The sequence below is a fragment of the Neolamprologus multifasciatus genome, chromosome 17 (assembly GCF_963576455.1).
Source record: "Neolamprologus multifasciatus chromosome 17, fNeoMul1.2, whole genome shotgun sequence".
Lineage (NCBI taxonomy): Eukaryota > Metazoa > Chordata > Actinopteri > Cichliformes > Cichlidae > Neolamprologus > Neolamprologus multifasciatus.
The window spans coordinates 9551744-9577565 of NC_140455.1; the positions used below are offsets into that span (position 1 = coordinate 9551744).

General features: G+C 41.2%; 1 protein-coding gene across 7 annotated transcripts in view; it reads left to right on the plus strand.

Annotated features, from left to right (window-relative positions):
* The window catches only part of bcar3 (BCAR3 adaptor protein, NSP family member), a 72130-nt gene that overhangs the window by 32307 nt on the left and 14001 nt on the right, over positions 1–25822 (plus strand). For 6 of the 7 annotated variants that reach the window (XM_085137136.1, XM_085137134.1, XM_085137135.1 and 3 more), the window contains 6 exons: positions 4424–4466; positions 22454–22582; positions 24198–24323; positions 24413–24529; positions 24774–25006; positions 25680–25780. In XM_085137136.1, coding sequence (XP_084993262.1) covers positions 4424–4466; positions 22454–22582; positions 24198–24323; positions 24413–24529; positions 24774–25006; positions 25680–25780 — 749 coding nt within the window. The other variant, XM_085137139.1, reaches the window with a different exon arrangement.

The following is a 25822-nucleotide window of genomic DNA, read 5'->3' on the forward strand; positions in this document are numbered from 1 at the left end:
TGAAATTCTGAATTCCCCACCCGCTAACAATAACTCACTAACAAGTACTTTATGTAAGGTTTGTTCATATAGTGCTTTTTAAGAGCCAGAAAGTGCTTTACTGTATAAAATAAGATGCAACAAATTGTATAAATGGATAAAACAAAACAAACGCAATCGTGCACAGGTGGATCTTAAACTTGTTTTTAAAGATAGCAAGGTAGTTCACGGATCTCAAGTCCAAGGAAAGCAAATTCTACACAAACAGATATCAAACATTTCTTTAGAACAATAGTTCAGTGTTTAATTTTAAACATTATGCTACCTTGGATGCACTATAAAATGCATACCAGTAAACAGATCATTGATCATCAAGAACAAAATGGACTTCATTTTTCCAAATGCACTCAATATTATTGTTTTTTTGTAGTTTTGTGAAAGCTGAATCATTACAAAAGGTTCACTAAAAATGTCCTTTTGTAGGCTAAACCCAACAGATTGTCCTGGAAAGGGGATGATTCAGAATAAATCTGCTATCTACAGCAGTGCAAATGACATTTAGCCTTGTATTTTACCTATTTGTACTGAAAAGATGTTGTATCTGAAAAGATGCCAGGTGTCAGAGCCGTTCTTATTCTAATTTATTCTAATTTATCAATTTATTTTGTTTTTGTTACTCCATTTCATTTCTGCTTTGCATTGTAGGACAACTGTCTGCCAACAGAGCCAGTGTGTTTTGCAGCATATTGTATGAAACTAAGATCAAATGCATTTTGGGAATTAATTAATGCCATCTATTTTAGAAAAACTGTTCAGCCTGTGGTATTAAAACTATAATGCATAGAAATCAGCTAAAATAAACACAAACTGACAGTAAATTGAGACTTTTCACAGAGTCTTTCTAATGGAAGCACACTGACCTCTGTAGGCTGCCTTCAGACTCTGCATGCTGCCATCAACTTTTTCCATTTCTCCCTATCTGTCTGTCTGTCTGTCTCTCTCTGTCTTAGCCTCCCTTCAACACACTCTCTCTCCCACACACAAATATAGTGTAGTTCCTAACTTAAGCCAGTTGTGGTCATGCTGAGTATTGTGCGGTGAAGCGCAAAGAACAACAGTAGCCAGAAAAAGATTGTGGCGAGTGCTGCCTCGCAGTGGTCAGCTCGTGTCCCCTGGAATGCTTCGCTATCGCACATCCATCATGCTCTGTTTAAATGATTTTAACGCTGTAGCCAGGATGAGTAAACATTGTTAACCTAGCACACAAGGAGTGACACCGAATCTCTGTTTGCTCCGGGGCTATCACTCTGTTTGTGAGCCTGACCTTTGACCTGCCCGAGGGGAATTTTCAAAAAGGGAATTTCCCTCCCTCAATTTTGGCACTTTTAACCCAGGAGGATGTAGATGGGTGTTGTCTGTCTGCATTGAACCCACCTAATCCTGGAGATCCAGGCCGAGGTTACAAGGGGCAAGTGGTTGGAGTGGTAAAAAACTTTGGTCCCATCAAAGGTCCAGCAAACCACTGACCTCAGAGAAGCAACACACATGGATACAGAAAATGTTCAGTGAGTTTCTGATTTTAGTTTGAGTTTCTGATTTTAGTTTAGATTTCGAACCACAGAAATTCCTCTACTGCTCTATGTCTCTATGTCCTTTATCTTCAGCGTTGAATATCAAGCACTAATCAGTGTATGCCAAACATAATGCATTACCTGCAGGTGCTTTTATAACATAGGACAGAGGCTCTGCAGCCACTCACAGCTCTTTTCCCATTGGTAGAAGCTTCCTATTGCTTTGATATAGAGTATCACCAGCAGTTCACGTTTTAAATTTTGTCAGCATGTCAGCAGTGCAGTGGTTAGCGCTGTCATCTCACGGCAAGAAGGTCTCTGGCTATTTATAGCTTCCTCCCACAATCCAAAGACATATGTGTTAGATTAACTGATGACTTTTAAAATTGAATTTAGGTACAAATGTAAGCATAAATGTTTGTGTCTCTATTACCCTGCAGTAGGCTGGTGGACCTGTCCAGGGTGTACACAACCTATCAGACAGCTGGGATAGGCGCCATCCCCACTGTGACCCCTATATTGGATAAGTGAAAGAGGATGGATGGATGGAGTAAAAGGAAGCTATATCTATCGCTTGGTGATTCATCCTGTAATTTTGGAATAGCAGGGGAGAGCATGGATGCATACACGTACCCATCTAGTTTTTTTATTCCTCATAGTTGTATATTTTACTTTTTTTTTAAAAAACCAAAGGAAAATTGAGAATTTAACAGCAGGCAAACAGATTCGTTTGCTGTCCCTGCTAATACCTGAAACTTGTCTTGTCTTACTTCTGTAAATGGTCTACAGTGAAAAAAAATAACCCCAAAAATGTGAAAAGACGTTTCAGGAACGAGCACACGGCATCTGTATGGGAATGAATGAAAGGGAGCAATTTCGGAAATGCTGTGGAAAGTGAAGTAGATCGAAAGCACTTGATCACATCTTCAAACTCGATGCTGCTGCTAGTTTTGTGGCAGTTTAGGAGGTAAGGCAAGGGGGCGGTTCGGAGCGTGAATTCCTGAAAGAGCGCCCCCTTCTTAGACTTCAAAAAACTTTCACAACATTACATTTATGGCGCTTTTTCCAAATACAGTGACGGACTGAGTCATACAATCGTCAAATAAACCTCACAAAGAAATGAGTTCAGCTCCAGTATACTCAAGTGCTTAAAGTTTTACTTTATAGTACATTTAATTTGATTTATTTTGTACTCAGGTATGCATGCATACATTTATAGATCTGTTTCTAAATAGGACTGCACATGCTAATGGATGTTGTTTTCATCTGTTTGGCAATTTTTAAGTTTTGTTGGTAATAATTCTATAATGTCATAACACAACACACACATGGTATTATTGTAATGGATGAATGTTTAGTCTATAGTGTAGGGGTTTACACTGGTGAAGGATGCCCAGTTTGATTTTAGGTGGAGACAGTATAAAACAGAACAAAAAATCAACCTGGCGGAGCGACCTACTGTAGCGACTCCTTGTGGTGCAGCTGAAAGTGCTTTCTCTCAGCACCTTCAGGAAGTTCCTGATGGTGTCAGACACGGCCACTGAGAGGAAACCTCGGTGCAGATTTCATCTGTAAGCTCTGACGACCTGCCAGATGACTGATCTGTGCACCTAAAATAGAATCAGGTTTAATGTGCTGCATTTCATCGGTTCTGCAAACTCATTAAGGGTAAGAGAGATCTGAACACCTTCCATGAATGATGACTATACATTGTTGTGAATGGGGGCTTCTGTTCAGTTACATAACTAAATCCCACTCATTATCTGGGGCCATGTTTAAACTGCGAGGGCTTAGAGCTGCACATATTTGGTTTGGTAAGTAATGGACTGTGCTAATATTCCCGTGGGAAAACCAGTGCAGGCCTAAGGGATTTAAACTACCAACCTTGGTAATGTAGCCACGGATTTGAGCTAATTACCCCTTTCACTGAGCCCCTGGTCGTAAGCCTCCTGTCGAGACTCTGAGCTGCAACTCGAGTACCAATGTTCAACGCAGAGATGGAGAGCACCGAAAGAGTTTTGTTAAGGGATAAAATATGACAAGCTAACATTGGCGGAAAAAAACAAACGGAGAACAAAAATACGAAGATTGAAAATGAGTAATCTGATCTTTAAACAATTGATAAACAAAAGTGATTAAAAAAGCAGATAAAACTGCAGCACGTGTAAGCTGAGATTAGGAAGGTGGACAAAAGCATTTTTTTGTGAATAAGAGAATTACAGAAAAATGCAAAAAGAGGAAATTAGAAAAGTGTGTGTTTGTGTGTGTGCTCTAACCTCTCTGTGAAATTGTCAGTGGACTCTGAATGGCAGGCGTGTGGCTGCGATGTGTTATGATGGGGGAGGAGAGAGAGAGAGAGAGAGAGAGGGAGGCCAAGTCAGACAGGCAGTAAGGGAACATGTTTACCACTAAAAGAAAGGGAGTGAAAGTCAGGCAGCAAAACCGGGAAAACAGGAGACTTAAAGCAGTGTAGTGCAAACTTTGGTTCCACTTGATTCTTTTTTCTTTTTCTTTTCTTTGAGAAACCCACTCCCAAGTGGGACCTACAGTAGTAGATGTGGATTAACTCTGCGTTGCCACAAGAATCAGCCCTCTGCTTTAGAGCGCAGGTTTGGCTTCTTATCAAACAGGCACTTGTTTGGATCACCCTGTTAGACCTGTTAGAAAAAGTGCCACACCTCCACACCTATAATTCATCTCTTACGGAGTGACGAGGGCTGAATACCCATCTACCCAGCACCAGTCAGCGAGCGGCCTTGACTGTGCAGTTTATTTGTAATAGGAGCTATAAGGAGGACCTAAAGGTCCCATCTGGGTCCTTTTGGCAGGATGTGTTCTCTAAATCGGACCTTGTCTCTGTCTGTGTTCCCCAGGGAGCCTGCAGCCGGGCCCGACGCCACAGTGGACTACGTTAAGGTAGGAAAAGCAGTGGTGCTATATTGTTTGTCTGCTGTTGCTGAAAATAAGCGGTTCCATGATAATCAATGTAAATATTTTGCTTACTGAAAATATGGCTGCTTATTACTACCTCTATAACGCATAAAACAGTATTTAAAAAGACTGATTGTAAAATGGTAAAACACACAGAAGTAAAATAAGATGTACGACCCCGGCAGGCTTAATTTAGTTTAGCAGACTAAAGTGGAAGCTTGTTGTGTGTATTATAGTAGGAAGGAAAAAGTTATACTAGCAGTTATGTAAAACCTCAGACCTCCCACCCTGCTGTGAAAATACTGCAGTACTAAAGTAAAGACATTTTGCCAGGGGGAATAAAAGTAAAACATTTAGTAAAGCCCACCAATAAAGGATTACATCTAACGGGACACATCTGCCACTGGATATGAAACACCAGCTGTTTCTGCAGACTGAGGTGTAAACATCACTCTTAGGTGAGGTTAATCTAATTGCACCTCGACTACTTGGATAATGTCCCTTTAAATCATACGCTCAGTTTTGTTGCTGTCACACAGCTTTAAATCATTTTCGTACCACCTGCACCGCAGTTTTCAGTCAAAGACGGACGACGACCGAGATGCAATGGTTCTGTTAACACAGTTCTTTGCCTTTCTTATTTTTGGCTCCTGTCTGCTCGGTTGTTAAGAAATTTGTATTATTAAGACCATCAAACAAAATACAAACCTTCTGTACTGCACATTTAGTGGAGAAAAGGCAGGGTATCTAATCTAAATACATTTTGAGCAGCAACCAAATTGAGTGCTGAAGCTGGTTTACCTAATCTTTAGTCAGACATTGCCTTATTTAAGTCATAATTATGCCTGTATTTTTGCAGGTTTCTTAGAACAACAGTGTTAAACAGACACTGACATGATTACATTACTGGGAAAGACTCTGTATTTTTATGTTTTGTTTTGGTTTTAAATCAATGAATGAAATTAAACAGGAACGATTTTCCGATTCCCACGCTTGCAACTGTGTGGCTAGAGAAGAGACAAGTAAACAAATAAACCAGCAAAAATCAAATTGTATTATGAGGCAAAGGTGTGGGAGGAAAAAGCGCAGCAGTTAATCAGGCCTGTAGTCACAGACAGCTGTTCATATATCAGCACAGCTCATCGTAGACGGCTCGTCTGTACCTTCTGTTCATAAAGAAATGCGCAGGTTTGTGGACGATTTACACTCAACTTCATTATTTATCAAAATAAATAATTCTATCATTTTCCTAAATGATATTTGTTTGTGTGAAAATGGTAAACTTTCTTTCCTCGAATGGAGAAAAAAACTGTTTTTATACCTCAAAATAAAAAAATAATTACTCAAACTTTACAGTCCAATCCCTGCATCTCTGTCATAGATTGTAGACGTAGGCAAGAAACAGTGGAAATCAGAGAGAGGAGGGTGGCAAGCAAATATGTCCTGAGCTGGAGTCATGCATGAAGTTTGCATTATGTGTTGTCCACACCGACGCTTTGGCCCTCATGACACTGACCTATGTGATCTAATTTTGTCCTGTGAACAGCGACATCACTAGTTTCTTTCAGATCTTTGCAGATGTCATAACATTTACTGCAAACTACTAGATTTTACTGTAAATAAAGCCTGTCATTACATACAAACCCACAGTGGTTTCTCCACTTTTCTTTTTCCCAACATTTTCTTTCAAATCAGTTCTTTTTCTCTGTGTACGACCACGTTCCAACTACTCCTCTCTCCTCCATCTGTTGGCTCATATGTTTGGATGCTAACACCCCATTGTAAAAAGCAAACTCTGTCCTTCCCATGGGAGCGGGTCACACATGTGGGAGCTAACCTCACAGAACACTCTCAAACCTGTGAGCCCACATGCACAAATAGTACTTTGTGTGCATTTCTTTGGTCACACACATGGTGTATCAACAGAGTGCGTAGCCTATTTTGTGCGCGTCTGCGTGCTGACCGTATATGTGGCCTACTGTATTCCAGGTATTATATAATATGTGTGAAAGCCTAGCTGTCAGCTCTGCTTCTGTGCTGCTCCAGGTGTGTTTGCATTTCCACTGTGGATGAAAACACACACATAGACCGTACAGGTACAGTACAGGTATTGTGTGGCATATGCTTTGTTCTTTTTACAAACAGTTGTCAGTACAGTGAGTGTTGCATTGTTCTCTGTGATTATGTCAAGTAGATGTGAGCAGAATGGGTGTATGTGGGGAAGGAAGTCTCTGTGGAAAACAATAGTTTTAATATATTCTCAACTTCAACACCTTATGGCCAGTTTCTCTTCTCGTTGACAGCCTCTGTTTGATGTTCGTCGCTAAGCATCCAATCAGCTTGTTTTTTTCTCTAGAAATAGACATAACATGAAGAAGAAGTCTAGTGCCCTGTCTTCCACATTTAAAGACAATGGAACCAGATTTTGCTAAATGTAATAGTTTTTTCCTTTAATCGTGCTCCACCTATTGACCAGATTTAAAGAAAACCAACAAGGTGTTGTTTAGTAATCATGCTGACAAAGAGGCAAAAGCACTGGTGAAGGAATGAAGTCAAATTGAAGTGTCTCTTTCTCACAGAAAGTACAATTTACTGAGGATTATAAAGTAGGTATCAAGATAAGTACTGTATAACTTTACTGAGTAGAAGGTAATAGGAGCAGATTGTTGATTTTACTGTGACTTGGCCAGACTTAATAGTACAATAGGTGGCAGTATAATACAGCACAATCTCTGTATTATTTGATGACAAATTAAATGATAGAGCGAGGAAAAGAAAGACCCTCAGTGATTCAGTGTGAACACAACTCTTCTTCTACTAAGCCTTTGCTAAAAGACTCTTTTGCACTCTTTTATTCCCACACAATGAGTTGAAAGTTGCTGTAAACCCTCATGAGAGAGCTTTAGGAAACAATAATGCTCTGTGTGTGTGTGCGTGTGTGTGTGTGTGTGTGTGTGTGTGGTCTGGTCCTGGGTTGCAGTAGCTATTAACTCTGTGTGGATGACACTTGTATAGAGCACACACATACTGAAGGCACCAGTTTGAAACTGTGCTTTCCTAATAATAAAGATAAAAGAGCAGTAACTGTTTGAATTCACTTACAAACAGCTATTCAAGCATTTGTTGAGTTTTAGAGGAGTGCACCATCTGCTGGCCAAACTGAGGAAAGGGACTGTCAGACCCGAAAGTAGAAATGTCGCTGTAGATGGATGTTGTTGTGAATGTTTGTTAATTAGAAGTCCAAACAATAGTGTGACTTTCATACCAGTCTGTCTGTGAGCCAGCATGACTTTAACAGCAAGCAGCCAGCCACGCTCGGCACCCCACCAACCAGCTTGGTTTGTCTCTCTGCTCGTCCATGAACTGGACACCCAGTCAGTTATTCAGTTTGTCAGCCTATAAGTGGAACAGGCAGCTGGCCAGTAACCCCCACCAGCTTGCTACAGAATATCATCAGTAATAATTTTCCTGTTAATTCGTCAGTGGCTGTTCAGTCTCCAGATTTTCTCAGTGATGATTTTGAGCAAGTGTGGTTAGATTACAGAATTCGTGATCATACGCTCTATGCTCAAGGGAGAAAGCAAGTAACATCAAGGTTTGTCTTCTTAGATTCAGATTTACCTAAAAAAAAAACATTAAAACTTTTGGGTAATAATCTAGACACGGATATTTTTTTCTCCTTTATTGTAGCTATCGCCCGTTTTTAAACAGTTGTAGCTCATGCTGAGTAATTGTCTGTTTTTAGATTTGGGTCAAACCATATGAGCCAGTTTCCCAGACATGGATTTAATCTAAATCTGGGCTAAAGAGAGAGTCACAGAATAATCGTACTGAAGAAAACAACAAGAAAATAGTCTAGAACCAGTCTTCGTATCATGAAAATGGAAGTCACGTTGCTCATATGTATGGATGTATTAATGTTAAAATACCCTCAACCTTTCTGATACTTGTCTTTCATGTTATATTAAATTGTCCATCTGCACTGTAAATAAAACAGGAAAATTTTTTTCCAGCGTTCAAACCAAATATCAGATGCTTCTTGCATTAACTGTGAAGCTGATCTTCTCTTTGTAAAATTGTTATGTTTGTATTCTTGTTTTTCAAGTATACAATAAAGTAAATAAGTATGAGTAGTAGTTTGTATTTTTAATTGTAGTTTATGGAACTTTGGTGCTCCAGTGTACTTTACAAAAGCAAATACACCAACAAATTAGTTTCTCTTTTGACCCACAAGATGTATTGTAGCCTCTTACTGCATGCGCTTTCACTGACTATATAAGGATCACGTTGAACCAATCAGTACGGCTCGACACCAAGATCGCAGTCTATTATATTATTGATCACTCAGTCACTCCCACCTCATATACACACACAGTCTGCACATGTGTGCATGTGACAGACTCACCCAGAGGGTGAATAGAAGTGTCACTGATTTTATTGATGCATTAGGGGATGAGGAAGCGTGATGAATGCTGCCTAACTGGTGCAGAAGGACAGTGAAGCTTCGATTGTGGTGTGATATCATACTGCACCGTAGAATCCAATTTCTGCCAACCAAGCTTGCAGCCACTGTCAGGAAATGTAAACCTGTGCCTACTGCATGTCTCCTTTACTGTATTCATTATCATTGAGACTGTTGGGAATCGTGACCTTGTAAATGGATGTGTAGTACATTTGGACATAAATTCTTTATGAAGCTTACTACCTAATGCAATTTGATGCAGATTGTATGAGATGTGTTTATAAAACAAATGCAAACTGAAAGATGAATCACTTGTATTTGTTCGTTCTCGTAGAAAGCACTTCTCATCTTTATATTTTGCTACTGTTCTGATCAGTTTTGTATATTGGTGGCAAAATCCTAAACGTGCATGGGGTGTAGAACAGTTTTACATATTACAATCTGTCTAGAGTTAGAAAGAGGTGTCTACCAGACCTTTGTACCACACTCCTCATCTCTGCTCCTGGCAGTTCAGGCTTACATTAGCATCCTGTTGTCCTATTGTACTTTGGCCGGTTAAGCTGCATTATGGGAAATTTAGGTGCCTTGTATGTCTTTAGGTACTTCAATTCAGGCTTTGGCAAAAGAAGTTAAAATAAATCCTAGGATGAGTGGAATATTCTGTTAACACATCATGAAAAGAGAAAAGATCCTTTACTTTCAACATCATTGACTGCATATAGTTTCTCTCAGTCCCACCGGACAGTAAAATATACATCCTGAAATAAAACTACATATTTAAGCATATTTTTTACATAAAAAATAGCCCTCTTTCATCCCCAATTTTCCATTTTATTATATTTCATGTAATTACCTCAGGTTGCTGAAACAGCACAGTCTCTCGTATTTGACAGAACCAACAAACAGATAGAAATAGAAAACATAGAACCTCAGCGCCCCAATTTCTGTCCTTCGCTGTTTTTCCAAAGCATTCCTAGAGCGACGGATGTGTGTATTTTAAGGTGGACGTTTAGCCTAGCTGGTGATTTGGGGCTGCTGTGGTCGCCAGTCGTGTGTGTGTGTGTGTGTGTTTGTGTGTGTGTGTGTGTGTGGGAGTGGGAGTGTGTGCGCCTCTATGTGGTGCCTTAGGGAATGTTCTACATGTATTTCCTTCATGGGTCCTCATGAGAGTTCACACTGTAATTAGTGGCTCAGTTTCCTGCGACCGAATATTCCCTTCAACTTGTTGCTGCTGGCGTGTCACCCTCAGTGTGTGTCTAGTCTTTGTGTACAAGTGGCTGTTCTTATGTAGAGATGGTAGTGTTTGTGCTGTATACTCATGGTTATTTCTTTTCTTCCTGTCTTTGTACACTGCTATATTTTCTCTCTGGATCTAGTTATGTTTGTCCAACCGACGTTTTCCTCGCTTTCTTCCCTGAAGAAGTTGATAAGTTTTACTGGCCTGAAAACGACATATTTATTAACTTTATCATATTTTCATGCCAATATACTTTTTTCACTTTCCTGCTTTGGGGCCAGTTTCCTTATGTCGGATGTCAGTATGGGTCTGTGTGTGAACTGGTGTGAAAGCCTAAGAGTTTCACCAGTGTGTGGGTGTAATTGCTCAGCTGGCATTAAGTAACACAAGTGGCCAGCGTCAGTCCACAGCACACATGCACACACTCTTAGCAGACCCTTCCCTTTGTCTCCAAGTGGATTATTTAGTACACAACACTGGTTGAACAGCAGCTATTTCCTATTGAAACTTTCTTTGTGACTCATAGCTGTTTTCTTAAAATACTTACTGCCAACTGTGGAAGTGATATACTTTTAGTTTTTTTTGTGTTTTCTGTTCTCAAACTGCTGGTTTGAGCAGTTGGAAGAGCTGCAATTCCAACCATGGCTTTGCACCAAAAAAGAGCATCTCTTATGGAAACTTTAACATCTATATGAGACTGAAAGACAGTCACACAAGGGCTGGACTTTTTTTTTTATAGGCAGATAAACCTAAAGTAGTAATGCAGAAACTCCACAGCTATGAGTACTCAGACATAAAAGGCATACATAATTATTTGGCCAGTATTTTGGTCAAACTGTCACTTTAGAGACTAAATTGAGTAACAAACCAATCAGCACAATCAGTGCAAATTCTGAAAAAATGATTTTTAGTCAGAGGGAAACATTAGCAACAGTTTAGGTTTGAAATATCATACTGAATGCATGCAGAGGATGCAAAGCCGATGTACACAGTTTTCTTTCCATTGCCCATGTGTTTGCAGTGAGAGCAGGGAGACTCTGCCTTTGGGTCACTCCCAGTTTATCAACACATGATTGGTGCAAACCAGCTCACATGGGTCGTTCTCTCTCCCATATATGGAGCTTAGGGGGGCAGGGCAAAAGAGAAATTTAAAGAAAAAATGTGTGAGAAAGTGGAGGGCTCACTCTGCGGGGACTGTGGAGGAGAGAGGCAGAGACGACAGAATGTTAGTAACAGTTATCCCAGGGGAGATGTTCACTCCTTAGTCTGAGAGACTGGAAAATTTCTGACTTGTGATATTGATCCAGCTGCAGAGTTAGTACTCGACCATCTATGTAACTCTTAATGAAGGTTTTACTGGAAGAGGCAAATGGGAATCATTGGGAACTTGTCGTTCAAGTTCTTCAGTCACCTTGACCGCAGATCTAACTGAGCTGGCCGAAGGCAGCATCTGTTACCCCGTTAGTGTCGGCAGATAGAACAAGTCGATAATGTCGGAGAGATGCAACCTCAAAGCCCTGACAGCAGCTCTGTGTTGCTTCTACCACAAGAATTCTGTCATCGGTGCAAAGGTGAGGAAACACAGGAGAGTGTGTGTGAGAATGTGTCCATGTTACCTATTTTTATCATTGAATTCATCTTCATGTTTTGTACTTTTGCTTTGTGTAAAATTCATCATACAAGGTGTAACTGTAAGTGCCCATGTGCAGGTGTTTTGTGAATGCTTGCATGCTACAGACTTTATGCTGGTGTTGTCCATCATGAGATGATCTTAGTCCAGGGGTAGATTAAAAAGTAAGAGGTTTGTTTGCCTTTAAAGTATTAATAGCATGCAACTTCAGAAACATTCTTTAATGCAAGCCTGCTTTTCAAGGCTCGTTTCATCTTGTTGTTTCAAGGAGATGGTGGAAAGAAAACAACATATTGCCCTGCAGAAAACAGTCTGAAAAGTGTGTGGTAACACTTCCAGCCTGAGCAAAATCTAATCAGCCTAAATAGTCCTTCTCTTTTCCATCACTCTCACTGTGAACACTGGGCTTTTATTAGTCAGACCAGACACTCTCATAAATGGCCAACTGTGCGACTGTCTGTCTGAGGGTGTGATTGTGAGATATATGCTGGCTTCATCCATAACTAGTGCTGGCAGACAGATAAGGCTGTGTGTGAAGGAAGTGGTGAGATGGTTAGACAGTTAACAGGATAGGGGTAGTAGTCCTCATGTGGATGATAAATTACCAGCTTGTGCTAGTTTGTCTTCTTTATGACATCAGTAAATTGTATGAATGTCATTACTTGATTGGATGCAGTGAGCAGCAGCGGGGCAGGAGGCTGAGGTGGGGTGGTGTGTCCCTCTGTGGATCAGCCTGGAGATTGTCTTCAGCGAATTCTGTACATTTCCATCTGCTGCTAAAATGCACTTTGTGCCTGGATAAAGTCTGTTTACAGGTCTTTATATGTATCTTGTAAGAGCACACAGGGTGATGCACTGATCTCACCACAAAGTATGCCAAGAAGTTGTTCTGAAGTTTTCAGCATATTGCATCTTCATCAGACGATATTTTTCTGTGCATTTTCTCCGGTCAACTCTCAACCATATGTCAGTGTTATGGAAAAGTACGCTTAAAATCCATTTCCCTTCAAATGGAAAGCTGTCAAAGAGGGGGAAAAGTATTACTCTGTGCTCTCAAACCAATCCAAACCATCCAGGAAAACTTGGATTCCTACTTAATGCATATGGCAGTTCATCAGCACTTCCTCTCACTAAGAGTTGCCTCTAATGACTGTTGTTGATGTGTGCTGTCTATCCAGACCTTCTGTTTTAGAGGGAAAACAAATGACCAATAGTTAAGTTACTGCTCATTTAGAAATTGAATGAATAAAACCTGAGATGTTCTGTCTGTGACTCTCTTGGTTATTTTAAGAATCCTCCAGTCTGTTCATTTAAATGATGCTTCGATGCAATGTGAACTTGTTATCCTTATTTGATATCTTTGTTGTTTTCTCAAGAACCAGAACTGCACAGCACCGCTCCCATCCATCTCACGCTCTTCTGTCTCTTTTGTGAGATTTCCCCCAGCTCATCCTCATCCTCTTCATTAGTGCTTTTCTATTTTCTCTCTGTCTCTCTGTGTCTTTACTTTTGACTCCATATTGCCTGGGGTTTTGTTCCATTCCCCTTTTCATTCTCCCCTCCATCTGTTTCTCTGGGAGGTTGCCATTTATCCACAAAGGCCCTGCTTCCTGTTTCTGTGCCTGCTGAGATTCAGGCTTACTTGTGCTGGTATCCTTAGCTATTAGATCATATCATTGACACTTTTTCGTTTTTTTTGTTTGCATTAGCTGCCATGATCCAACATAGCTGGGTTGTATGCATAGTTAGATTGCTTCTGTGCTTACATTTGCTGTAAAACTATGCATTAAAAAGTTCTTTTTATCTTAATCCTGTTGCATGATAAGGTTCTTTCTCTATCGTTGTATAGCAGAAACCATTATTCATCTTTAGCTCTTAAAACATGATGCTCTAAAACTTAAAAACCCTCAGTTTTGCATTTCAGGCTTAGCTCATTGCTTGGAGATCAATCCTTTCTACTGTTTCTAAAAAATCTTTTTACATCACTAAACATGAATCTCATCTGTATCTTTGAGGCAGTCGACCTCAGTTATCGCTGTAGGATTTGAATCTGGAAGCAATCCTCTTTTGACTTTCACAGTATATGACCAACAGTCTATAGCCATTCAGCCGTTGTTCGTACAGGTTCAGGAACCTAGCTGCAGAGATTTGTTCCCACTCATCCACAAGAGCATTAGTGAGGCACCGATGCTGGTGCTGAGATCGTGGCTTACAGAACAAATTAAGATGGCACTGACGATGAACCCTCTTTGGCTGCCCCAGGCTGACCAATCAGATGCTCTCTGGCCTAAACACAGGAAGATGTTTGTATTTAGTTGTGTGTAAACAGGAAAGGAAGGGACCTTTTTGATGACAAAGACAACACGCAGAGATAGAAAATCAAAACATCAACAGCTATTAGGTTTTATCAACTGTCCTCATCTGTAATGATGCCCGTTTAATTCAATGTTAAAGTCAAACACAGTGTTGTTGTCAGGCCCTAAAAAGCTAAACTGAAGCTGCTCTGAGGAAAAGCATTTGGATGCTGCATGACTGTTCAGCAGGAATATTCTCATTAAGCCCACCTCAATTCGACATTCTTGACACAACCTGCACTGCTGTTTGCATTCATGTATTCACTTTTTAAAGCTTTGTGACTTGATTGGGGATGCATACTATGCAGTATGTAGACACAGTGGGAAATGGTAGCATGAAGAGAGGGAGGAGGAAAAACTGAAATGGTTAAGTAAGAGAGATGAAAAGGAAATGCCAGAAGTACAGCAGACCAAAGAGTTGTTATTTTAATGATGATTGCCCCAGTGAAACCCATTTGATGGGTATCCCAACTCTCATTTAAGCATTTTGTTTGTTAAACTTTCAAAACTTTTGCCTTCAGCACCTCAAGACTTTCATAACACTAATTGGTTGCATTCTAAAAATAGAAATAAAGAAGATGAAAAGCTGCATAGCCTGACTTCACCTCTAAAATGATCTCAGACGTCACCATAATTGTAATGATGTGTCTGTTATGGTGCTGCGTTGCTTGTATACTGCTGCAGTGGTCATAATCCCACTGTACAGTGTAGCATCACAGATAAAGATTATTTTGAGACCCAACCAGAGACCAAGGCAATAGTTTTTATTGTTTCTTCTTGAAAGAAATGTGTTGCAACTGAGGCAGCAGAAGAGTTTCCTCTATGGTCTTCTACAGTATTTTAGTTGGTGTTTGAAGAATTGTTAATATACTGACTCCGCTGCATATTTGAACATGATTCAAATGGAGCTGCTTTTTCTAATCAGTCTTCAGGCTTTTTTGTTATCTGCAATCCTGCAGGATGGCGGTATCAACTAAGAATCTCAGGTTCACTGCTTTATTTCAGCGCATAAGCCACAGAGGGTTGAGGTAAGGTGAGGATTGAAGTACCTTCAATCTTCAAATCCATGAAATCAGAAGAAAATCCAATCACTGCAGAGATCCTTTTTAACAGTACCTTTGTTTTTAGTTGGAGATTATTTTCTGTGGCATGTCAGATTTTTTTTTTTTGTTAAGCTGCTTAACACTGAGCTATGAATCACAAAACATAACCAACTCGAGGGATGAATCACTGTTGTCTACACATAACGGATGACAAAGAATCAATTTTTAGGTGCCTTGTAACAAGCAGTCTGTTGTAAAAACACATCATTTGTTCATCTTGATGCATGCTCATCCAGGTAAGCAAATCCCAAAAGTTGATTCTGTTCATCTGGACGTAGCGTTTTCAGTGGGAGAAACATTTCTTCACTCATCCAAGTGACTTCTTCAGTCTCAGCTGACTGCAGGTTTCCCCAATCTTATAAACAGTACATTTGCACAATGACTGAAACCAGCCCACTTAATAAACAATGGGCTGTGAGGTCAGATCCCTTGATCATTAATATGCAAATTGTCATGACCATTGATCAACAACCACTGATCAAAGACCATTGATCCATGGCCATGAGTACCATTCACAGAGAGTTGGAGAATGGTTGCAATCACAGCATTGTAAGATGGCAAAGATGTACCCTTAGGCCCCCTTTAAAAGTTGATGTGTACTGTAAACCTACGCATATGGATCAGTACTTAAGGTTTGACTCTCATCATCCACTGGATCACAAACTGGGTGTCATCAGGACGCTACAACACAGAGCGAACACCATCCCCACTGACACAGCAGCCAGGGAAGCAGAAGACCATCACATCAAGAAGGCCCTGAGTAAATGTGGTTATCCAGGCTGGACATTTGTCAAAGCTGGGAAGGTGCCAAAGGAAAGATCCAGCCGATCCAGGAGAGAAGGACTACTGATACCTAAGCGAAAACCCTTAGTGATTCCGTACGTGTCAGGAGTATCAGAACAGCTGAGACACATTTTTTCTAAACACCGTGTCTCTGTGGCTTTTAAACCCCAAAACACGCTGTGCTGTTGTTTATCAATGGTCACCTCACAGCCCATTGTTCATTCAGTGGGCTAGTTTCAGTCATTCTGCAAATGTACAGTTTGTTACCGTTTGCTGCAGGGTCTACCTTACCACATAAAGCACTTTGAGGCGACTTTTGCTGTCATTTGGTGCTGTATAAATAAAACTGAACTGACTAAGGTTGTGAAAACCTGCAGTCAGCTGAGACTAAAGAAGTCACTTGGATGAGTGACGAAACGTTTCTCCCATTGAAAACACTACGTCCAGATGAACAGAATCATCCTTTTGGTACATCATTTATTCCCATTTCTTTAGTTTAAGCTATGAAAAATACCAAAGATAACAGTTGAATAGGCATAAAATAGGATTTTTTCCAACAACAAGGAGGTTCCCAAAGTGCTGTTAGCTGAAAACTTGGTGCATGGTGTGTAGTGTGTCCTCATTACAAACGGTCTCAGTGGCTGTTACGAAATCATTCTTAATGAAGGGACTGAGAAAAGGCTGAGCTACGACAAATTACACAAGAACTGGACCGAAAATCACTGAATCCAAAATTGAATGATTTGATACAAATTATCATTAATTTGCATGGGGAATGTCAGGAGATTTTGCTAATTTAAGAAGAACATTTACCTTAATGCATGGGTTTTTATTTTGATTTCAATTTGGGTTTCAACAGTAAGCATCACCATGGGATGACGCTGAGCAGGTTTTGCAGTTCATATGAAATTAAGCTTAGCGTTAGTGTATTGTTTATCCCATATTTTGTCACAACTGAAGTCATTCACACTAGAAGGAAAGGCTGTATGCCATGTAGCAGGCCAGTCCAGTTCACTGTACTTCACTGCTGTGTTGTGGTCCACACACTGGCTGGTACGGTATAAATGTAGCCACTCACGGAGGATGACATCATATTGCAGGGTCTTATTAAAGGCCAGGCTATTAAACAAAACCTCACATCCAATATATCCATCTCCTCCTTCCTATTTCCTTCTCTGCTTCCTTCCTCTTATTCCTTCAGTTTCTCTTCAATTTTTCTTTCTGTGCTCTTTCACTCTTCTGTTAATGTGCATTAACCATCTATCCCCATCTCCATTAATCACTGTTCAACTTTATATGTACATGTCATCCTTGCCGCTGCCGTGCATCCCTCTTCTCACCAGCTCTCCCGCGCTTTAATTCATCAGTCTGTTGGCACTGAGACTGCAGACGTAAAAGCAACGTATTGTGTCTTTTGAAATAAGTGTGAGAATCACAAATGCGAGTGGAGTCGGTAACAAATCCGGATAAGCTGGGAATAATACAAACCAGCAGCCCTCATGTTTTCAGTTATTGCAGTTGATTATGTGCATTTTAAAATTGTTGCGCAATGCCCGTACAACAGGAAAAACATGCTGCAAGCCGTGCGTTATGGGTGTAGTGTATCCTGTTTTAACACATCACAGCACCTAAGGAAAGAAAATGATTAAAAGCAAAACAAAAAGTGAAACAAAAGAAAGGTGCGTGAATTTGGACTTGTAGTTTGGTCCCTGTCTATCTCTGTCCACGTGTTGTCCCTGTCGGAGACATATCCAAATAGCTATGGATGATCTATAAGTAAATATAACAACAAAAAGTGCATCTATGAGCAAATGTTTGTCTCTCAGTCTGATGTTAGATAGACCATTACCTTACTCCAGTGGCACCAACTGTTAATGTTAATTGATAAGAGAAAGCTCCAATAAAATGATCATGTAATTCAGACTGTCTGTTATCATTTACTTATTCGTTGAATCTTTTGTTTAAAAAATGGCAGGAAAAAAACATGAGCCCAGGAGACTAAGTGACAGCACAATTACACTGCCCCAAGTATTTTCCACTGCTATACACACACATACACAGTGGTTCTGGTTCAAACTGGAAATAAAGTAAATTGTTGGATGTGCACCATGGTGCCAAGCCAGTGATCAGTTTAATGTTTGCTGTAATGTGACACTTTGATTTTCTGTCATGTATGGAGACTCGGGGCAGGGGGTCTATTCTAATGACTTTAGAGAGGAAGAGAGCTAGTCTACACTAGCAGAGAGATAAAAATGGCACAGATATGATATTCCAAGTTTCCTGCATGGACATGGATTAGTAATTCCTGTTTGTGTGAGCGTGTTTGCTTTTTTCCTCAGTGTTCTACCTCAAACCTCTTCTTCTTCTTCTTCTTCTTCTTCTTCTTCTTCTTCTTCTTGGATCAAAGACTTCTTCTGAGAGCTTGTCCATTGACCTTCAGTCTTCAGAGTTTTAGCTGAAGATTGTCAGTTGAAACTTTACCTGTAACTGTACCTGAACCTGAGCCAGTACTGTTACCCCAGAGGCTGTGAGACATGTAAATATGTATTTATCATCATCATAACAGTTGCCTAACTTCGGTCATCATCATCATCATTACATTGGCAGTGTTTGTCATGCTAAAAAATCTGATGATTCTTTTCTACATTTATATCCCACAAACGCATCCCAAACCCTGACAGATCCTCCATCGTGTTTTAAAGATGGAGGTAGACGCTCCTTGTGGTACCTCTCTCCACGTTGACAGCATTTTTAACTAAAAGTTGCCAATTTGGATCCATCGCTCTACAAGTCTTGTTGCCACAGACTTTCAGTCCAGTTCTTGTGTAATTTGGCAAAACCTCAGCCCTATTCTCCCTGTTTCCCTCAGTTAATAATGACTTTCTGACAGCCACAGAGACCATTTCTGATGAGGCTTCGGTGAACAGTAGATCAACTTAAAGGGCCAGTTGCTTCTCTTAGGGGCTTTGCTGTTTCCCCCTATTTCTTAAGTAGAATAGAATAGAATGCCTTTATTGTCACTATACAGTTGTACAATGAGATACAGAGCATCTCCTACTCAGTGTAAACATGCTGGGGGGGGGGGGGGCACAGTTCTGCAGCACTATATACATATGGATAGTATTAACAGAGGGAAAGTATATCTATATATCTATCTATCTATATAGATAGATAGATCGATATCTATCTATCTATCTATCTATCTATCTATCGATCGATAAAATGTACAAATATACAAGCCGGTTTTAAAAAAAAAAAAGTAATATGTAATAAATAGTGTTGTGTATATACAGTTGGGGTATTGCACATAGAATTGGTATTGCACAGTGGTGGTCCATAGAGGAAGTGGGAAGAAAAGGGGGGGGAAAAAAAGGGGGGGGGGGCGCCTGTGTTATCGGTGCATGTGTGAGTTTAGGGTGGTTATGGCTTTGGGGAGGAAACTGTTTTTGAGTCTGTGGGTTTTTGTGCTGATGCACCTGTAGCGCTTCCCTGAGGGAAGCAGGCTGAACATGTTGAAACCAGGGTGGGAGCTGTCCTTGATAATGTTTGCTGCTCTGCTGAGACAGCGGGAGGAATAAATGTCCATCAGGGAGGGGAGAGGGCAGCCGATGATCTTTTGTGCTGTCTTGACCACACTCTGAAGCCTCACTCTATCCGCCTTGGTGCAGCTGCCGTACCATACCGTGATGCAGTAGGTTAGCAGGCTCTCAATGGACGAGCAGTAGAAGGTCAGCAGTAGGTTGGAGTTCAGCTTATACTTCCTGAGGACTCTCAGGAAGTGCAGCCGCTGTTGGGCTTTCTTGACGACCGCTGAGATGTTGTCTGTCCAGGAGATGTCAGTAGAGATGAGGACACCAAGGAACCGGAAGGTGTGGACCCTCTCCACACACTCCCCGTTGATGTAAAGGGGGGCCAAGTCAGTGCTGTGTCTCCTGAAGTCAACAATGAGCTCTTTGGTTTTCTTAGTGTTCAGTACCAGGTTGTTTTCTGAACATCATGCTGCCAGCTTCAGGACTTCCTCCTTCCTGCCTCGTCTCCCTTTGAGATGAGTCCGACTACCGTGGTGTCATCAGCAAACTTGATGATGAGATTGTTGTTGTGGGTCGGACTGCAGTCGTGGGTGTAGAGAGAATACAGGAGGGGGCTCAGCACACAACCCTGTGGGGAGCCGGTGCTCAGTGTGCGAGTGGAGGAGAGATGACGGCCGAGTTTTACAGTCTGGGGCCGGTTTGTGAGAAAGTCCTTTATCCAGGCACATGTGAGAGGAGGGAGGCCAAGAGTGACCAGTTTGGTGATGAGGATGTCCGGGATGATTGTATTAAAGGCTGAGCTGTAGTCCACCAAGAGCATTCGGACGTAGCTCTGCCACTGCTCTAGGTGACTCAGCACAGCGTGGAGGGCTGTGGCGATGGCATCTTCTGTGCATCTGTTTGTGCGGTATGCAAACTGGTGGGGGTCGAATTCTGGGGGGAGGTAATCCTTGATGTGCTGAAGGACTAGTCTCTCGAAGCATTTCATGATTACCGGCGTGAGGGCCACAGGGCGGTAATCATTCAGGCTGGAGATGGGAGACTTCTTTGGCACTGGAATGATTGTGGCTGATTTTAGACAGGATGGGATGGCTGCCTGATCCAGTGAGAGGTTGAAGAGTCTGGTGAAGATGAGGGTGAGCTGGTGGGCACATGCTCTTAGTACCTTGTCTGGACCGGCTGCCTTCCTGGGGTTCACTGCTAGGAGCACACGTCTGACATCGTGCTCCATTACAGTGAGTGGAGCGGTGCAGGAACCAGGTGAGGGTGAGAATGGGAGCAGGGCTGAGGCAGACGAGTGCTGCTGTTGTGATGTTTCAAAGCGGGCGAAGAAGCTGTTTATTTCCTCTGCCAGCTGCACACTCAGGTTTTCCGTTTTCTCAGTGCTGCCTCTGTGGTTGATGATGTCTTGCATTCCCTGCCACACCTCCCGTGTGTTGTTGCTGGACAGGTGGGACTTGATGTTTCTTTTGTGGTCTGACAACAAAGGGAAGGAGTACTATCTGAAAGTGCATGACTTTCAGATACTGTTCATGCTGTGTAGGGAGCTGTTAAGCCTTACACTTTTTTATGTTCCATTTTTCCTAACATTTTTTTTTCATGGACATGCTGCACAACACGCCAAGACATTCCATGTTTTCAGCGTATAACCCTTTGGGAATCACCTGTTGGTATGAAAATACAATTTTAATACTAACCTGTGTTAGATGCAGTTTGACAAACATACAACCAGCATAAAACCAGTGTTATGTCTACACAGCCAGTGTTGTTTAGACACAAGACTGGTTTGTCCATACAGTTGGGTGTTTTATGCTCAAATGATGCAGGTCAGTGAGGTCAGTGACGGGTACTAGGACTAGAGTGCAAATGAGTGAAAAAGCAGCCAATGTCCAAAGAACCATTTGAAAATCCCTTCAGAAAGTCTGGAAGTATATTGCTCTGGACCATTTTAAAAAAATTATAATAAAGTCCTGCTGCTTGGATAAATAAATAGCTCAAGACATTTGTACTGACATTTAAATGATTGAAATGCAAAAGTATGGTGTCTCTCACTAGAATAAACTGAGTGTAGCAGTCTCTAATGGGTTAAAAAGAAAAAAGGTTTAGTTTAGATAAGTTTATGCGTCACTCAGAGGTGTGTGTGTGTGTGTGTGTGTCTGTGGGTGCGTGCGTGTACTTGTCTACGTCAGGTGAAGGTGTGCATAGAGGCCGGTCTGGGTAGCTGGGCGGTGTCAGGATGATGACATTTCTTTGAATGACTCTGGACGAAGGCAAGAAAGGAAGTGATAAAGGAGAAAATCACAGAGGAGGCAGACGCAGACAGAGGCTGTGTGCGGGCTTGTTGTTTGAGCAAACAGAAGAGACTTAACTATAGTGTGTGTGAGTTTTAATGTGTCTGCTATGAAGTTTGTTATTGAAGATCAGAGAAAGGTGGCAGGATGGAGAGACCAAGCAGCTGTCATGTAAGTGTGTGTGTCGTGTTTGGGATGTGTGTGTTCAGGTGGTTGTGTTGACTCGACATCCTGTCAGGGTTAACAGAGCTGTCTGTCCTTTACTTTCCATTTAGGCAACCTTTTTGGGCTTTGCTGGGATTAAAGTGGCTGATCAATAGTTTCAGTAATCTCACTGGAATTAGATTACAGTCCTGGTTTCTACCTATCCCGGCTCTGCAGTGTTATTTGGTGACTTTAAAAAAAGGCGACTTTAAAAAAAATCAGTCATAAGTTTCCTATTTGTTCCTGCTTCCTTTTTTACTTCATTAAAATAAATAAATTAATTAAATATGTGGATGCTGAATTTCTGTCGTCTGTCTTTGGGTTTCTCAGCTACGCAGGATAAAGTTACAAGATGAGCTTTTTCTGCTTTTATTCCAGTTCTCCAGAGATCAGTTCATCCTGGACTGTCCTTCAGAGAAACTTCGCAAGGAGCTCGAGGAAGAACTGAAGATGGACTGCGAGGAGCCGAGAAGTCACGCGTGGTACCACGGATCGATTCCCAGACAGGTAACACTGCTCGCACACAAATCTGAGTCACGAGTCCCTCCTTTTAAAAGCCAGGTTAGAAACCTGTTGAACCAGATTACCTATTATTAGTCTTCCATGCTACACACATGGTGCTTACAGGAAGACTGTTGCGTAAAGAGTGGCCCCTGCAGCAGCGCTGACAGAAAGAAAGGCTTCATTCTGTATGGTGTGTTTATGTGTGTTTATGTGTGTTGTGTGTGCGCGCATATGTGAGAGAGAGATATTGTGTGTTCCCCTAAAACCAGCACTGAGATGTAATCTTTTTTAATAAGCTGCTTCCCCTGGCTATACTAAACCACCATTCTAACTTATACAAACATTTGCTTAATTAAAGTCTGAAACTGTGGATGACAGAGAGTGTATGTGTTCGAGAAGAGCGAGAACCAATAAATGTAACAAGGCAGGGAAATAAAGAGCACTGCATGTGTAAACGGTCAAAGAAATATCCTTTTTTTTAATCATATAATAAATGAAAGTCAAATGTATTTTTAAAGTGCATTTAACAGTGCTTTATGATACTTTATAACACATCCAACAGTTGACACTGGCCAAGGTGCTCTTTAAAAGACAGAATGGATAAAAATAAGTAAAATACATGCTAGTAGGTGGTAAATATAAACAGTCATGGCTTACATAGGCACATATAATGACCACAAGAATCAAAAGCCAATGAATAAATATAGGTGTTAAGTCTAGTTTTATCAGTCATTTGAGGGAAATGCTGTTCCACAGTTCAGGGACAAACACAGAGAGTAGACTGAGCTGAAAGGAGCTAAAACAGGTGAAATATGATCTCTTTTTTTTCTTCTTCTTCTTCGGGTGCCTGTGAGGAGCCTACAACTGACTGAGACCCGTGTAAAGTGATTTGCAGTAGTCCAGGAGGAGGAGATGAGGTCATGAATGACAATCTTGAGATCTCTTATGGAAAGAAAAGGCTTAATTTTCGATATGGAGCTTAGTTGGAAGAAGTTGTTTTTAACCACCGAGTTACTTTGATAACAGGTCTCATTTTTTCTGTGGTAAATGATAAACAGGGATCAAGCTTGTCAAAAATGTTGTCATTTGACTTGTGCATTGATAGATGCACAAAAACACTGAAAGGTTTTCTGGATGAAAAGCTTTATTATTTTGATTTCCCATATAAAGGTTTTAGCGTGAAATGAATGTGATTCTACATGAAACTGTCCCTTAAGCGTGCAGCTCACTAACTGGATAAATTGGAATGGTCCTCATGTCTTACATAACCATCACTAAGCTCACAAAGCTGGTACTAGCCTACCATTAAACGTTTGTATTGTAAACAATCACTGTGGGCCACTGTATGTGTTCGTGTGTGTGTGGGCCGGTTATTATGGGCTCCTAAATCTGTTTGAACAGTCACGTGATGCAGGCTGGGCTTTCTCAGGGGCCAACATTATCTACGAATTTTCAGGTTAGGACATGTCTTAAGGTTAAGGTAAGGGTAACTGTTAGGCAAGTAGTTGTTATCGTTTACAGTAAGTCACCAGGAAGTGAGTGAGACAACGTAAAGTTCTCTAATGTCATGGCTGCGTAAAGTTGAGTGTGCCCATGTGTCACTTATTTCTTTTTGCAGGTTGCAGAAAACCTGGTGCAGCGAGATGGAGACTTCCTGATCCGTGATTCGCTGTCTTTACCAGGAAGTTACGTTCTCACATGCCAATGGCGAAACACTGCTCAGCACTTTAAAATTAACAAGAAGGTACATATGAGGTTCCAGCTACACTGAGATGAATATTTGACTAGAGTATATAAAAGGTACAATTGCTAGGTCTGTTATTTTGCCTTCAGGTCGTGATGCTGAATGAAGCTTACTCCAGAGTTGAGTACCGCCTAGACAGAGAAGGGTTCGACAGCATCCCTGCACTCATCAGATACTATGTTGGCAACAGAAAACCTGTCTCACAGGTGGGTTTAGTCACTATTTTTCTTTTAATTAATCTTGCTTCAAAGTTTATTTTATATTGTTATTGTTCTGGTTGGTGGTTTTCCTCATTATAGCACATAAAAGAAAAACTTTCGGTAGTTAATAGTAAGTTGTGTTTAAGTGCTAAGAGTTTCAAGCTTGTGAGATAAATATAGTCGCAGATAAATAAAATATGTTGAGGTTTCTTTAGGTCACCTTATCTGTTCTTCCGCCCACACATTGAAGGTGGTAGGGGCCATCATCTTCCAGCCAATCAACCGAGGGCTGCCGCTGCGCTGCTTAGAGGAAAAGCACGGACTGTCGAGCAGTCACCGGGAGAGGCTGATGTCGCAGGAGAGGCGGAACCAGAAACGCCTCAGCCTCAATATTACCAACGGACACACATACGACAACACACAGGCCATGCACGACAGCACACACTGCCAGGACAATGGCATTGCCCGAGGCAGCCAGCTCAGGTTTGCATTCCAGAAACACACGTAAACACCCTAATTAACACCTAAACACTGTAATTCCTCGCTGGCTCTCATAACGTGGTTGTTGTTCCACTGAGCATGTGAGATTTCTTGGATTTGATTAATATAAGCCTATTACTGCAAGTGGATAGTGGGCTACAGACCAAATACCAATCTGTCTGCTGTGTTTGAATAGTAGAGACCCACCTTTGCACAGTCTCCACCTCCACACATCGTTCTGCTTTTAAGGTTTTACTCTTTGCACTGAGCTGTTTACATCCAATCGTTTTGGCTGAAGTTCGCACATGCACATGTCCCATACATATCATACGTCCTCTGTAAATGAAGAGCTGTTGTCTGTGTGCAATTTCAATGCACACAAACATTAAACAGGGTTCTGTATCTATCTGAGAGAGGTCAGACCAGCTGTGAGGGGATAATAAATACAGAGCTGAGAGTGAAACAGAACACAGAGATGAGGATATATGGACAGAGAAAAGGCTTTTTAAAAAGTCAAAGAAGGGATGAAAGGATTAGTGTTTATAACGTGATTTACTTTTTTTTTTTTTGAATACTAATGGTACCTTTTTATTATTATATTGGAAATATTTGTAAGAGGTTTTTCCGATGCCCATGTGTGATTGGGATATTTTTATCGCCCTTCCTCCTCCTTCAGGTTGAAGGATCGCTGCGGCAGCCAACCAGCAAGTCTCAATCAAGTCCAGGAGCGGCGACACCCACTCAAGGCGCACCAATCAGAAAGCTTCCTTCCTCTTGGTAAGTAAAAGCTTGGAGATTCTGAAAAGCTGTGTGACCTTT